General features: G+C 47.3%; 1 protein-coding gene across 8 annotated transcripts in view; it reads right to left on the minus strand.

Annotated features, from left to right (window-relative positions):
- The window catches only part of GTF2IRD1 (GTF2I repeat domain containing 1), a 69,148-nt gene that overhangs the window by 8,845 nt on the left and 47,399 nt on the right, over window positions 1-12,904 (minus strand). For 7 of the 8 annotated variants that reach the window (XR_008434342.1, XM_053961456.1, XM_053961458.1 and 4 more), the window contains 6 exons: window positions 12,140-12,323; window positions 10,948-11,006; window positions 10,711-10,776; window positions 9,795-9,878; window positions 5,421-5,604; window positions 4,645-4,673 (listed from right to left, as the gene is read on the minus strand). Coding sequence is in view for 7 of the 8 variants with exons in the window: in XM_053961456.1 (XP_053817431.1) it covers window positions 4,645-4,673; window positions 5,421-5,604; window positions 9,795-9,878; window positions 10,711-10,776; window positions 10,948-11,006; window positions 12,140-12,323 (606 nt within the window). In the remaining variant the exon portion in view is untranslated. The remainder of the gene's footprint in view (window positions 1-4,644; window positions 4,674-5,420; window positions 5,605-9,794; window positions 9,879-10,710; window positions 10,777-10,947; window positions 11,007-12,139; window positions 12,324-12,904) is intronic. The other variant, XM_053961455.1, reaches the window with a different exon arrangement.

Here is a 12,904-nt window from a genome sequence, read left to right on the forward strand (position 1 = left end):
ACAGCAGGAGCATGTGTCCAAATCTCCTAAGCAGAGGCATAAGCAATCTGAAGTAGCTCCAAATACCTAGCTCAAAATACGTGTTCCCCATTTCAAGCAGGCTCAGGAAAGCAGCCACTGCAGCACAGAGCTCTGCTGGTGCCCTGCAGGGGGGAGGAGAGCCCTTCGGTTCAGCAGCTCAAAGGAACAGAAAAAACATGTGGTTGTGCCCAGGGCAGCTGCAGGCACTGAGATTTGGGTGTAGACCCACATGAGCTGGGGCTCTTCACCCCTGAGCTGCAGGAAGACAAATCCTGCCATAAGTAGTTGCAGCAGTGCCACTCACTGCCGTGCTGCAGGATCCCTCCCCAAAATAAGAGACGATCTCTGCAGCTTGGTCCCCTAAATCTCTGGTGACACCCTGTGGGCAGCACCCACTGCACTAAATGCTTATGCAGAGGGGAGGAGATACAGGTGGGTCATGCTGGGAAAGCCAAGCTAGAGTCCAAGCCAGGAGGGAGCAAGGTCCTGGCATGGCTTCTGTCAAGGAGGAATGCAGGCAGGAGTGCAGGCAGACTGCAGGCAGCAAGGGAGAGCAACATATGGCAGGATCTTTCCAATATGGCTCAGAACTGGTTGAGAAAAGGCAGCATGGCATTTCCTTTGGCTGGCAGCAACTCAAAGGCTTTTGCAGCATTTCAAGGTGCTGTTATGAAATTACCTTAAGAAAGGTAATTCAGATTTCTTGTCCTGCTAATTCAAACGTGGCATTCAGCCTGAACCATAGGAAGCATCCCACCAGGTTCAGGGCAACTGTCCTGCAAGGTATGGAGTGCATCCCAACATACCAGGATGGAATGGCACCCATCTCACTGCTTGATAAGCACCCTGAAAAATGAGGGGGGTTGGGGTCTCTGAAGGACACAACAGGATATGAGGGTGGTGGAGAGCAGGGGGAAGGAAAGAACAAAGTGAACACAAGGGCTTGGAAGAGCTGGGTGATGGTGCTGCCCACTCGACAGCGAGGATGCCACACACAGAGGCAAATGGGAAAAGGAGACCAAAGCTAGGGAAATAAAAAGATGATTGGAATCACAAACATGCTTAAAAACAGGCTTTGAAGCTCCACATCTATTCACACCTGCTTGAATTTTAACCCTCATAATTATCCATATATAAAAACATATATTTTTATACACACACACACACACACACACACACACACACATATATTCAACCTGCTTGAATTTTTACCTTAGACTAGAAACAGTGACTAGTTGAACACTCAAAAATAATCACCCTGGGCCTGGCTGGTGGGTTAAAAAGAGTTGAGGGGTGAAGGGAGATGGATATGGACCCTGAAAACCAGCCTGGTGATGGAGCAAGATGTGCTCAGCCCTCATCACAGCTTTCCTCTTTTCTATTTTTCTTGCTAGGAGTTTCCAATGCGAGGCACATCTCATCAAAGTCTTGAGGAGGATTGTGCTCTTGTGATTAAAAAAAGAAATATATATATATATATATATATATATATATTTATATTTATATTTATATTGGATGCCTGGATGTGTGGGTTTTTCAATTAAATAACACTGCCTGCCCTACTTTATTAATTGGAGTATGGAAAATAATCTATGATGATGGTAGGGAGCTTGGGGAATAGGACAGATGGAGCTGGTCTACATTTTCAATCAAAGCACATAAAAATTAACATACAGAAAGATTTTTTTGTGTGTGTGTATGTGTGTGTGTATGCTAGATTACTTATGCTTTTTTCAAAGGTTCATATTAAGCCAGTTTTGTATCTGTGCCTCAGGAAAGAAAAAACAAAAGGATGAGAGTAGTGTTTATAGCACTAGAGCTTCACCCCTGCTCACTCACTTCTGTTTAATCCTGAAAGATCGTGCTGCTTTCAAAAAGGGGTTTTGAAAGTCTCTTTTGCAGAGCAGACACCAGCAGTGTGGAGAAGAGGCACTGGAAATCAAAAGGAAAACTGGATGCCAGGAGAGTTGTGCTCCTGGGTTCAAGGCTCTAGGAAAGCCATGCAGGTGAAGTGCTGGCACTGGTGGCCTCGGGGACCATTGTCCCATCTTTGAGAGGCTGCAAACCTGCACTGCTGAAGGGTTTTTTTCCAAAAACGAGCCTCATTCCCTGCAAAATTCACCTCCTTCTGCAAACAGCATCCCTGCAGGCACACAGCCCCCAGCTGCTTCTGCACTAGCCACTCCCCCATCTCCCATTCAAGGAAAAATACCATCTCAACATACAAATTACAGATTGTCTTGAGAAAAAGGCACATGAGGTACTCAGATTATATTGAAATCCTTTTACCTGTTTCTGTTACACTTAAAAAATGGGTGCCCCCAAAAGAAAGAGATGTGTGGTCCTGCAGTTACCAGGAATGCTCTTTGCAATTGTGCTGGTTTGGCAGCACAGCAATGCAGGAGGGTGCACAACTTTAAAGCATATTAAACCCCATAAAGGTTTAACCTAAAAGGTTAAAAGTGTAACCTAAAGGTAACTCAAATCACTCCAAAGTGATTTTATTTTAAAATTACATTGAATTTCCCTTTTTCTTAAACATGTGTACACTTCATGTAATTTTTTAGCCAAAATGATCCACAAAATCCATTAGCTTCCCTTACATTTATAATTCTACCTCCTGAGCTTTCCAGCTTTTAGAGACCTCTGCAATGCCATACTTGGGAGTAACCATTGCTTTCATTTTAACCCTCCTCTGTGAAATAAAAGTGATTTTCATTGACTTTATTTTAATGCCAAGCATGCTGCTGCACTTCATTTTACATGTCAGGCCTTCACTACACAATATTGAAGACTCTTTAATTTAAATTTTTAGTGACCTATGGCTAGTTGGAAATCATCCATTTTGTTAAGGCAGGTGAAAAGCAATCAAAGCCAAGGCAGTGACTGCATCACTCGATTGCCACCAACCACTTTGGGGTAGTGGGGTAGAAAAGCAAACAACGGGGATTAGGGAGGGGCAAAATACAAAATACAATCAGCTCTTTTCTGGAAGAGACATTCTAGTGGTAATCTGACTACTAGAAAATACTTATGAGTCCTGAAACTGTCTCTGAAGATTTGGCAAATACAGGAAATTGTCTATAACAAATTGAGATGTCAAGTAAGAAAAAACCCTCACCGGTATCTGATCTTATTTAAAACCTCAGTGGGAGGAGAGGGAGTGAAGCACCCAGCCTGGCAGGGATGCTGTGACCTGCTGAGCCCACTTGGGTACTGAAATACACATAAAATATGTCTTTGGGTTTGTGCTAGAAGGATGGTCTGTGAGGGGAGCATTCAGCTGGAGAAGGAGAGAAAAAATGTTGTGCATTGAAAAGAAAATCAATTTCCTCTACATCTCTTTTTCTCAGGCTGTCTCTCCCAGCCAGGTAGCAGCCTGAAGTATTTGCCTTCTGATGTGCTCCTCTGTTAATGGTGTGATTTGTGTCAGATCAACATCTCTTAACATAATTATACTGTTTGGAGTGGGAGAGTGGAAAGACAAGATGTGGCTGGAGGAGTGTATACACAGCCATGGAATTCTGTGGAAAACCAGAGTTCTGCAAAATTTGTGCTTCACTGAGGGTTCATTTTAGGCCCAGCTGATGTGAACTGGCACATTGCTGCTTAGGACCAAAAAATACAAGTCTAAGGCCAAGTTCCACAGAGGTTTTGGGGGACCTCCCTGTCCTTGGCTGGGCCCTACACAGGGACACAGAAGTGAACACATGGACCATGTCTGAATCTTCCTAGAAGTGAACACATGGACCATGCCTGAATTTTACTGACAGCTTACTTTTGTTAGAGCTCTAACACCTTTCTGCTATTCCCATTAAGGGCATATAAATGTTTTCCTGTCTGTCATATTTGCCTTTCCTAAATTGTGCCATTGCCATGGAGGCTGGCCAAGGAAATGGGAAGCCATGAATAAAGATGACAAGGTTCTTTGCACCCATCTGTGCTCTTCCAACAGTTGTAATTACAGACATTTAAAATCAAGACAAGTTTTTAACCACATTTCTGACAGCAACTCTCTTTTCTGAGCAACCAAGAAATGAGAGACAGCTACTGCAGGGACTGACAGTGAAGGACACAGCTCTGGGATGATGATTTGAGCAGCTGTGTATGGAGCTCACCCTGGACACCCTGTCCTCTCCTCTGCTGTGTCTTCCCTGGTATATCTGCCTGTGGAATGTTCACGAGCTGGAGTGGACCTTCACTGCCATGCTACTGCAGCCCAACATGGACCCTTGTGGTTAATCACCCCTTACCATGACCTTCCCTCACCACCCAACCCACCAGCTCATTACAGCACAGATTTATTTTAAGCAAACGCTTAAGAAAGTGGGTGCTTTCTTAAATACACAAAACAGATCCCTGCCCTAGATTAGCTCTTGAAAAATGCCATCATTTCAAGGCAACAGCAGCAGTACTGATGGGTGACACTGAGGCAAACTGGCTCAGGCAGCAAATGCACCAAACAACAACAGAACCAAAGTGGGAAGCCCCAGGAAAGTGAAGTCAGAACAACCTTCCTCCAGCTGATAAAATGATTGCTTGCCATCCACAGTTTACCACAGTTTGACCCCCACTAAACACCTAGTCAATGCATTGCTTAGGCAAAAAGGTATCATCTCTTACCGGGTTTGGGGATGAGTCCTTGAAAAGGCCTGTGAAAAATAAGGAAAAAAAGAGATTTAAAATGAAATGGTACCTGGAAGCAAGCATGCTTGGGCTGAACACCCTCCCGTGGCCCATGGAAGGCTGGGGATCAGCCTGTCCTTCACACAACTCATGTGGGACCAGCAGGAGCTCTGTGGGGATGAGGTCCCTGCTCGGGGCAGCAACCCCTGCTTGGGGCAGCATGATGTGCCTCATGCCCCATTGATGAGAAGACAAACATGGTCCAGCAAAAGGGTCACAGAGCCACTCAAGCCCATTTTTTTCCTGACTCACCTTAGTGTGATACATAGCTGAAGCGTTTCTCCCTCCCTTCCCACCTGCTTCCATCCCCTTTGGCTGTGAAACACAGGATCCTGCCATGAATACAGGGTGCTAAAGCACAGCAGGGCCCTCAGCACTGCCCTGCATCAGCAATAATCTGTCTCAAGCCTCTAAAAAAGGGGCTGGGATTTTTCTCTGCCTGGAGATCAATCTCACCAAGCACCTTTTTCTCCTGCCACTGCCTTCCCCATCATCTCCTCAGGCAGTGGATGGGAAGAAAGCAGGAGTGTCTGTTTTATAGCCCCCTCCTTTCTGATGAACCATTGGCTGCCACCTTAATTGCTGTCTTGGGGGACTGGAGGCACTTACAGACCTGTCCCCATGGGGCTGCAGAGCAGGGAGTGCCTTTAGGTGGGCTCCCTCCTGTCCCCCTGTCTGGCTCCACAGGATGGCTGACACCTTTCACCACATACCTTGTCACAGTGAACTTGATTTTATCAGCGACGGCCAGTATCCTCTCCAGGTTCTGGGAGCCAAAGGTGCAAGGCTTCCTAAAGGGGATCCCAGGAGGCAATCCCTCTATAATCACCGACCCTGGGTTGCTCTTAATGCGCTTGTATGGCACTTGCACAGGGTATTTAATCCCCAAGGCCTCACCTAGGAGAGAAGTGAGTGGGAATTAAGTAGTGAGTGTGCAGGATGCCAGGGATGCCATTTCTGCTGCAGCTCTGGCTTTATCCCCAGCCCTATCAAGGCACAGCACAGTGTGGGCAGGCTGCTCGAGGCACCAGGTCAGCATTAGATCAAAGACCAACACTTTCAGGCTGCCTCCATGATGGCAGTGGAGGGATCCAAATACAGGTACATGTGTGCAGCAGAGCTCATGGGGCCAAGCAGATGCACTGTCCTGCATCATGTTCTCTGTTTTGGGATGTTATTTGGAGATAACTCACAGCTGTGTTCCCTCTCTCAGGCCTGGCTGCAAGACTGAGGCTACATATTTTCTTGCAAGTACCTGGACAAGTCTTACTCCTGCTGGAACTTCAGTACAAGCAGTACATTGGCAACAACAATGTGTGGGGCAACACAGCAGAAGAAGGTTTTGAGAAAGGGGAGAAGGTAATCCAAGTCCTCCTGAAGGCCAGCTTTGGCATAAAGCAAACTAAGGTCAAGGGATCTGCCTGGGAAACTCAGTTTTTAGGAGCAAAATGGCAAGATGGATGTTGTCAGATTCCAATGGATATGGTCAACAAAACAGCTCTGTCCTCAGCAAACAGCAAAAAGGAAACGGGCTTTCCTTAGGTGCTGCTGGGTTTTGGAGGATACATATTCCAGATTACAGTCAGATTGTAAACCTTCTCTTATCATGTGGCATGGAAGAAGAACTATTTTAGATGGGGTTCTGAGCAACAACAAGTTTTTGAACAAATTAAACAGGAGATTGTTTAGGCTGTGGTCCTTGGGCCAGTCAGGACAGGACAGGATGCAAAGAATGTTCTCTAGACCACAGCTGGGGAGAATGGTCCTTCCTGGAGCCTCTGGCAGAAGGTACCTGGAGAGACTGAGAACAACCCCTGGGGTTCTGGAGCTGGGAATATGAAATATCTGAGGCCAGCTACACCCCAACTGAAAAAGAGATACTGCCTGCTTATGAAGGGGTTTGAGCTGTTTCTGAAGTGATTGGCACCAAAGCACAGCTTCTTTTGGCACCCCAGCTGCCAGTGCTGGGCTGGATGTTCAAAGGGAAAGGCCCTGCAGCACACACTGATGCTACATGGACTACATGGATAGCACTGATCACACAGAGAGCTTGGACAGGAAATCCCAATGGCCCTGGGATGCTGGAAGTCTTCATGAACTGGCCTGACGGTGAAAATTTCTGACTATTGTCATCATCATCATCATTGAATAGAAGGTCCTGTGCTCACCTGTGCTGAGGAGGCCCCACCATACAACCAGCTACCAAAAAATGAAAAGCAATACACTCTCTTCACTGACACTTCTTGTCATATTTGTAAGGATACACTGAAAATGGAAAGCTGCTGTGTGGAGTCCTACATGGTGAGTCACAGAAGCTATCAAGGGACACGGTGGATCAAGTCAGGTTGCAGAGCTGAAAGTTGTCCAGCTGCCTCTAGATATTGCTGAGCAAGAGAAATGGCCAGTGCTCTACCTCTACACTGACACATGGATGGCAGCAAATGCTCTGTGGGGGTGCCTGGACCAATGGAAAATGACCAATTGGCAGTACAGAGGGAAACCCATCTGGGCTGCTGAAGTGTGACAAGACATTACTGCCCAGGTAGAGAAGTTAGCTGCAAAAGCCTGTCATTTTAGATACAGACACACACGAGAGTCAGGCTACTGAAGAGTATCACAACAATGGACAGGTGGATTGGGCTGCCAAGGTTAAAGTATTTCTGGCAGATCTGGCCTGGCAACATAAGGGTGAATTATTTCTAGCTCGGTGACACCTGACACCTCAGGCCATCAAGGAAGAGATGCAACAAACAGATGATTTCGTGATGGAGGTGTGGACTTAGCCATGGTCACCATCTGCCAAGTTATCCAAGACTGTGAAACATGAGCTGAGATAAAAGCAAGCCAAGTGGGTAAAGCTCCTGTGGGGGGCAGTGGTCTAAATATAAGTATGGGGAACCTGCCAGATCGATTGCATCACGCTGCCTGAAACCTGCCAAGGCAAGCACTACGTGCTCACAGTGGTAGAAGGCACCACTGGATGCTTGAAGACCTACCCTGCACCTCATGCTACATCCTGTGCCTTGAAAAGCAGCTCTTGTGGCAACAGAGCACACTGAAAGAACTGGGCTGGGTAATGGGACTCATTTGAAAATAGCCTCATTGACACCTGGGCCAGAAAGCATGGGATTGAGTGGGTGTATCATACTTCCTATCACAGAATCAGAGAATTAACTAGATTGGAAAAGATCTTTGAGATCATCAAGTCCAACTCATGACCTAACACCAGCTTATCAACAATACTGTGGCACTAAGGGCCACATCCATTCTTTTTTTAAACATATCCAGGGATGGTGACTCCACCACTTTTCTGGGCAGGCCGTTCCAATGCCAAATCACTCCTTCCATGAAGATTTTTTTCCTAATGTCTAGCCTAAACTTCCCCTGGTGAAGCTTAAGACTGTGTCCTTTGTCAGTGGTAGCCTGGGAGAAGAGACAAACCCCCACCTGGCTATACCCTCCTGGTCAGGGAGTTGTAGAGAGTGACGAGGTCTCCCTGAGCCTCCTCCTCTCCAGGATAAACAACACCAGTTCACTCAGCCTCTCCTCACAGGGCTTGTGTTTTTGACCCTTCACCAGCCTTGTTGCCCTTCTCTGGATGCATTCGAGCACCTCAACGTTCTGCCTGTATTGGGGGACCCAAAATTGGACACAACACTCAAGGTGTGGCCTAACTAGTGCTGAGTACATGCAACAGCCTCTGGAAAAACAGAATGGTACAATGCACCATAAAAATTCACACTGAAAGCAATGCATGGGGAAACCTTCAAACATTGGGATCTACATTTAGCAAAGGCCACCTGGTTAGTTTACACCTGAGGCTCTACCAATCAGGATGGCCCTGCCCAATCAAAACCTCCATGTAGTGTAGAAGAGGATAAAGTCCCCATGGTACATATAGAAAATGTGTTAGGGAAGACAGTTTGGACTGCCTCAAGCAAAGGCAAACCTATCCCTGGGATTGTTTTTGCCCAAGAACCTGCATGCACTTGGTGGGTGATGCAAAGGGACAGGGAAACATGATGTGTCCCTGAAGGGAATTTGATTTTCGGGTGAGAACAGTTTGTAATGTTGAACTGTATAATACTGGTTGCTGAGTGCCACTGCCACTGTTTGCCATAACTGCCATGGCCAGTGAGGATGGGCTGCTCCAGATACACCAGCCATGAGCTCGTGATGCAGCAACCAGCCAAAAGCACAGCAGCCCTGTGGAAGACCTCTAAGATGGACAGAACTCACAATCATGGTCTAAATGAACTCAATAAACATCTTGGAGGGATGGCAGTGATGACAGAAATTATATCTGTGGATGTAGATATGTGCTTGTGGATACACACACACACACACACACACACATATGTATATAGTAAGAAAAGTATAGAATTTTGGTGTGAAGTAAATGGTATAAAATAAGGGGTTCTGGCCAGGACAGGGTTAATTTTTGCAGTAGCCAGGAGAGGGCAAGGCTAGGAGCTAGAGCTTATTCTGCATCACCTCACATCATTTTCCAGGAATGAGGGAAGGGATCCTTTCTGGTCAAGTAAGTGTGGCAGAGGGAGTGGTCAGGTAGTGCTGGTTCCCTCTGGTACGGATATTGTTGCTGTTACAGTTTGTTCTCTTATTCCATGGCTGTTTCCAGTAAACTTGTATCTCAATAGGTGATTTTTACCCTTTGTGCCTCCAAGTCTCCTCTCCAACCCACTGCAAGGGGAGGGAGAGGGGGAAGAACAAATGAACGAGCAGTGCATGGTTTGCAATAACATTCCTAAACCTCAACATGGGGATAATAGCATTTCCCTGCTCTGGGAACAGGAGGAGCAGCATCTTCCTGTCCCCCAGTGCTCGCTATGGCCTCTCCCTGTTCCCTTCCCAACCTCCCAGCACTCCTTGTGCTCCCACAGCTCCTGCAGCAAACAGCACCAAATCCCAGATCTGCCATTCCCTCCTGGCCCTCCTAAGTACCAGCAGCTCAAGGGGGAGATGAGAGAAAGTACCTGGCAAGTAGGAATCAGGAGCACAGGGGAGAGATAAAGAGCAAAAAATTAGGAGGGAGTAAGGAGGGGAATAAAACAAGCCTGTTTTCTCACCATATTTCTTATTGAACAGGTCCTGGACTTGTTCCCGCAGCGTATTAGCAATGTCTATTCTGGAAAGCCTGGCATCATAATTTTCTGTAAAATAAAGAAACAATTATAGATTTCTGCTGGTATATTAAAAGGCACTCTGTGACTTTTAAGTAATGCTATTTTCTAATTATAGGAAAGCCCTTATCTTGCAATTAGCTAATCTGTGGAGTGGGTCATTCAAAGTCCTTAAAATAATCTAAACAGAAATATGTTGGGTTATTTTTCCCTCGCCTGTTTGCTAAGAATAAAAGCCACGTGAAATTGAAGATTCAGTTGTGATAATTACTGGCATTAAAATATAACACACTCCAAAGCCTCTCAGAGAAACCAAAGGCTTTGAAAAAGCTCTCCATCCTTGTGCAAACCTTCACAGGCCCCCAGGGCCTAAGAAGAGATGCCTGAGCAGGGTAGCACTTGCCTGTCCAGCCCACAGGCTTCTCACCACCACTCTGTTCCTCAAGGAAGCCACCATGCTGCTGCCAGCTAAATTTGAGTGGCATTTATACAAACATCACACAGGTGGAAAAAGCCCCAGAAAAGGCAAACCCCTAGGCTTGGAAACTTAATTATGCATCTCACAAGGTCAGACAGGGAGATAAGCCAAGCTGGTTAATTAGGGCACCATGCAGAGCACTTCAAACCTCTCCTTAGACCTGTGGGACTGCCTGTCCTGGCTGTGCATCTTGTCTTCTCGTTGCCTGTGCTTTCCATCCTCTCATCCCACCTCCTTCTCTCCTTCTTCCCAGCCTTGTCTTGCTCCTCTGCCAACCCCCTGAGCCCCAACACCTGCAGCACTCCCTTCCCACGTCTGTCCCATGCAGCCCCCAGAGCGGGCCAGGGGCTCTGCCTCAGCCCCCACATGTCTCCAGCCCCACACCTTGAAAGCCCTGTCTCTTCACAGCGTCCTCCAGCAGCACCTCGCTCGAGTCTCTCTCGTCGGCGGCTGCGACAGGGGACACAAGAAGAATTAGGATTCACAGCGCTGGCAAGGGGGATGCATGGGAGAGGTTTCCAGCCAAAAAGCAAGGTGGGGAGGGAAGGCTGTAGGAAACCACTCTCACTCCTCTCCTACCTAGATCTTAACAGCCCAGCTGCTGGGTGTCTTTCAGCCTACCTTTGGCTGCTGGGCTGTCTGACACCGACTCCTTTACGCCCTCCGCCAGCAGCTCTGGTCTGCAAAACAGGGAGAAGCAGAGGGCACGTGAGTGACCTCCCTGCCAGTGACAAACTGCTGCTCCAGCATCTTCAGAACACCACTCCTACAGCCACAAACCATTCACTCTGTCTGGCTAATGCCATTTAAAAGCTCCTGCAACATAGCAGGAGAACTTTGGACATAGTTTTCATGCTGACAGGCTCTTTAATGAGCTGAGTTGTCACTCCTTGGGATGAGATTAAGCAGGTGATGACTGAGCAGCTTAAGTCAGCAGCTACAGACTTTTAGTGGATACGGTCCTGAACATTTCTTAGGGATGGGAGAAGCTGTGCTTCTTTCAACATAAAATTGACCCCAAAAATTGCCATTTGGGTACCTAATACTAAAGCTGCATAGTGAGGTGATAGGGCTTGTTAACAAGGTGCACTGAAGCTGTGTCACAAAGGAATGGATGTGAGATCATGACAGGAGGAAACCCCAAAATATGATTAGGCTGACCTGAGAGCTGCTATTCTGTCACCACAAAACCTCCACGCTCCCAATATCTATTTTCTGTTTCAGTCACCTGCAGCATTGGTTGTGCCAGCATTTGGGTGAGAAACTGCCCCCAAAATACCTAAGACATCTTAAAATCTATCTCTGCTGGATCTGTTCCCTCTTTCAGGGCAATGCTTTTTCATTACATTGGTTGTGGCTTTTCACAGCCCTCCCACAGTTCTTATGACACCCTTGCTCCCCAGCACAGGGTCAGCATCTTTCCTCATGTCTGCAGCATCCCATTTGCACAAATGCACATCTGGACCTCAGCTGGAGCCACTTTCTGTAGGAAAACCTTCCAGGGCTCCCAGCCCCTATCCTTGCTCCACATCAGGGCACCCTGAAGTTTGAATGCCTCTTCACCCATCCTTGCTGATGTGGCCAAACCTTTGCAAAAGCAGGTTAAAAACCCAAAAGACATGAAGGGACAGATGACAACACCATTGCTGCCTCCCACAGATGGCTCCAACAAGGCAACAACCCTTGTCTGCTTCTAATCAAGCAAATTTACTGATAGTGACCAATTGATGGGTGCTCCCCAGGACACTGCACAGCAGCAGAAGCTCTGAGCACAAACATCCCCCCCAAGGCACAGCCACCCCACCTGCCTTACCGTTTAATGACAAACTGGATGTTGTTGCTCGCTTGCAGGATCTTCTTCAGCTTTGCAATCCCGAAGCAGTTGGGGCGGCGCAATAGGATGCCTTCTGGCAAGCCCACAACAAACAGGTCCTCAGGGTACATCAGGAACTTGGAGTAGGGGACTTTGACTGGCTCTGATATTCCTATGGCTTTCGCTGCATGGGGACCCAATCTCGTTAGTTTGCTGGACCTCCACGTCAGGTCTAAGCAACAGCAACATGGTATGTTGCTGGAGGGATTCAAGAGGTTTTTGGGGAGTTTGTGGTGACTCTGTGCCTCATGGGGATGTCCCTGACACTGGCATGAGATGAGGGACAGAGCCATGCAGCCACCTGGAGCTGGCTTTTGCATTTGCTACATTATCACAGCCTGCCTTCCTATAAAGGCTGCAAGCATCTCTCCACAAAGCAATGGAACCCCACATCCAGACCCCCATGGAAACCCCTCTGCTAAGTGAGGAGACAGGGAATGTGCCTCAGGGTGCCCCATCAGCCTGTGCAGCCCAGCATGGTGAGGACTCCCCTTGCTCTGCTAAATACTGCCAAAAGCAACCAAAGAGCCAAGGCCAAGCAGTGCTGTTGGGATAGATGAAAAACCAGGTTTGTGTTCATTTGGCACAGCCCAGTAGCAGGGGAAGGCCACAGAAGTGGCTTCTTTGAGAAGCTGCTAGAAGCTTCCACCATATCTGACAGAGCCAATCTCTGATGGCTCTGAAGATGAACATGCTGTGGGGTTA

This window comes from Vidua chalybeata, chromosome 20, assembly GCF_026979565.1.
Source record: "Vidua chalybeata isolate OUT-0048 chromosome 20, bVidCha1 merged haplotype, whole genome shotgun sequence".
Lineage (NCBI taxonomy): Eukaryota > Metazoa > Chordata > Aves > Passeriformes > Viduidae > Vidua > Vidua chalybeata.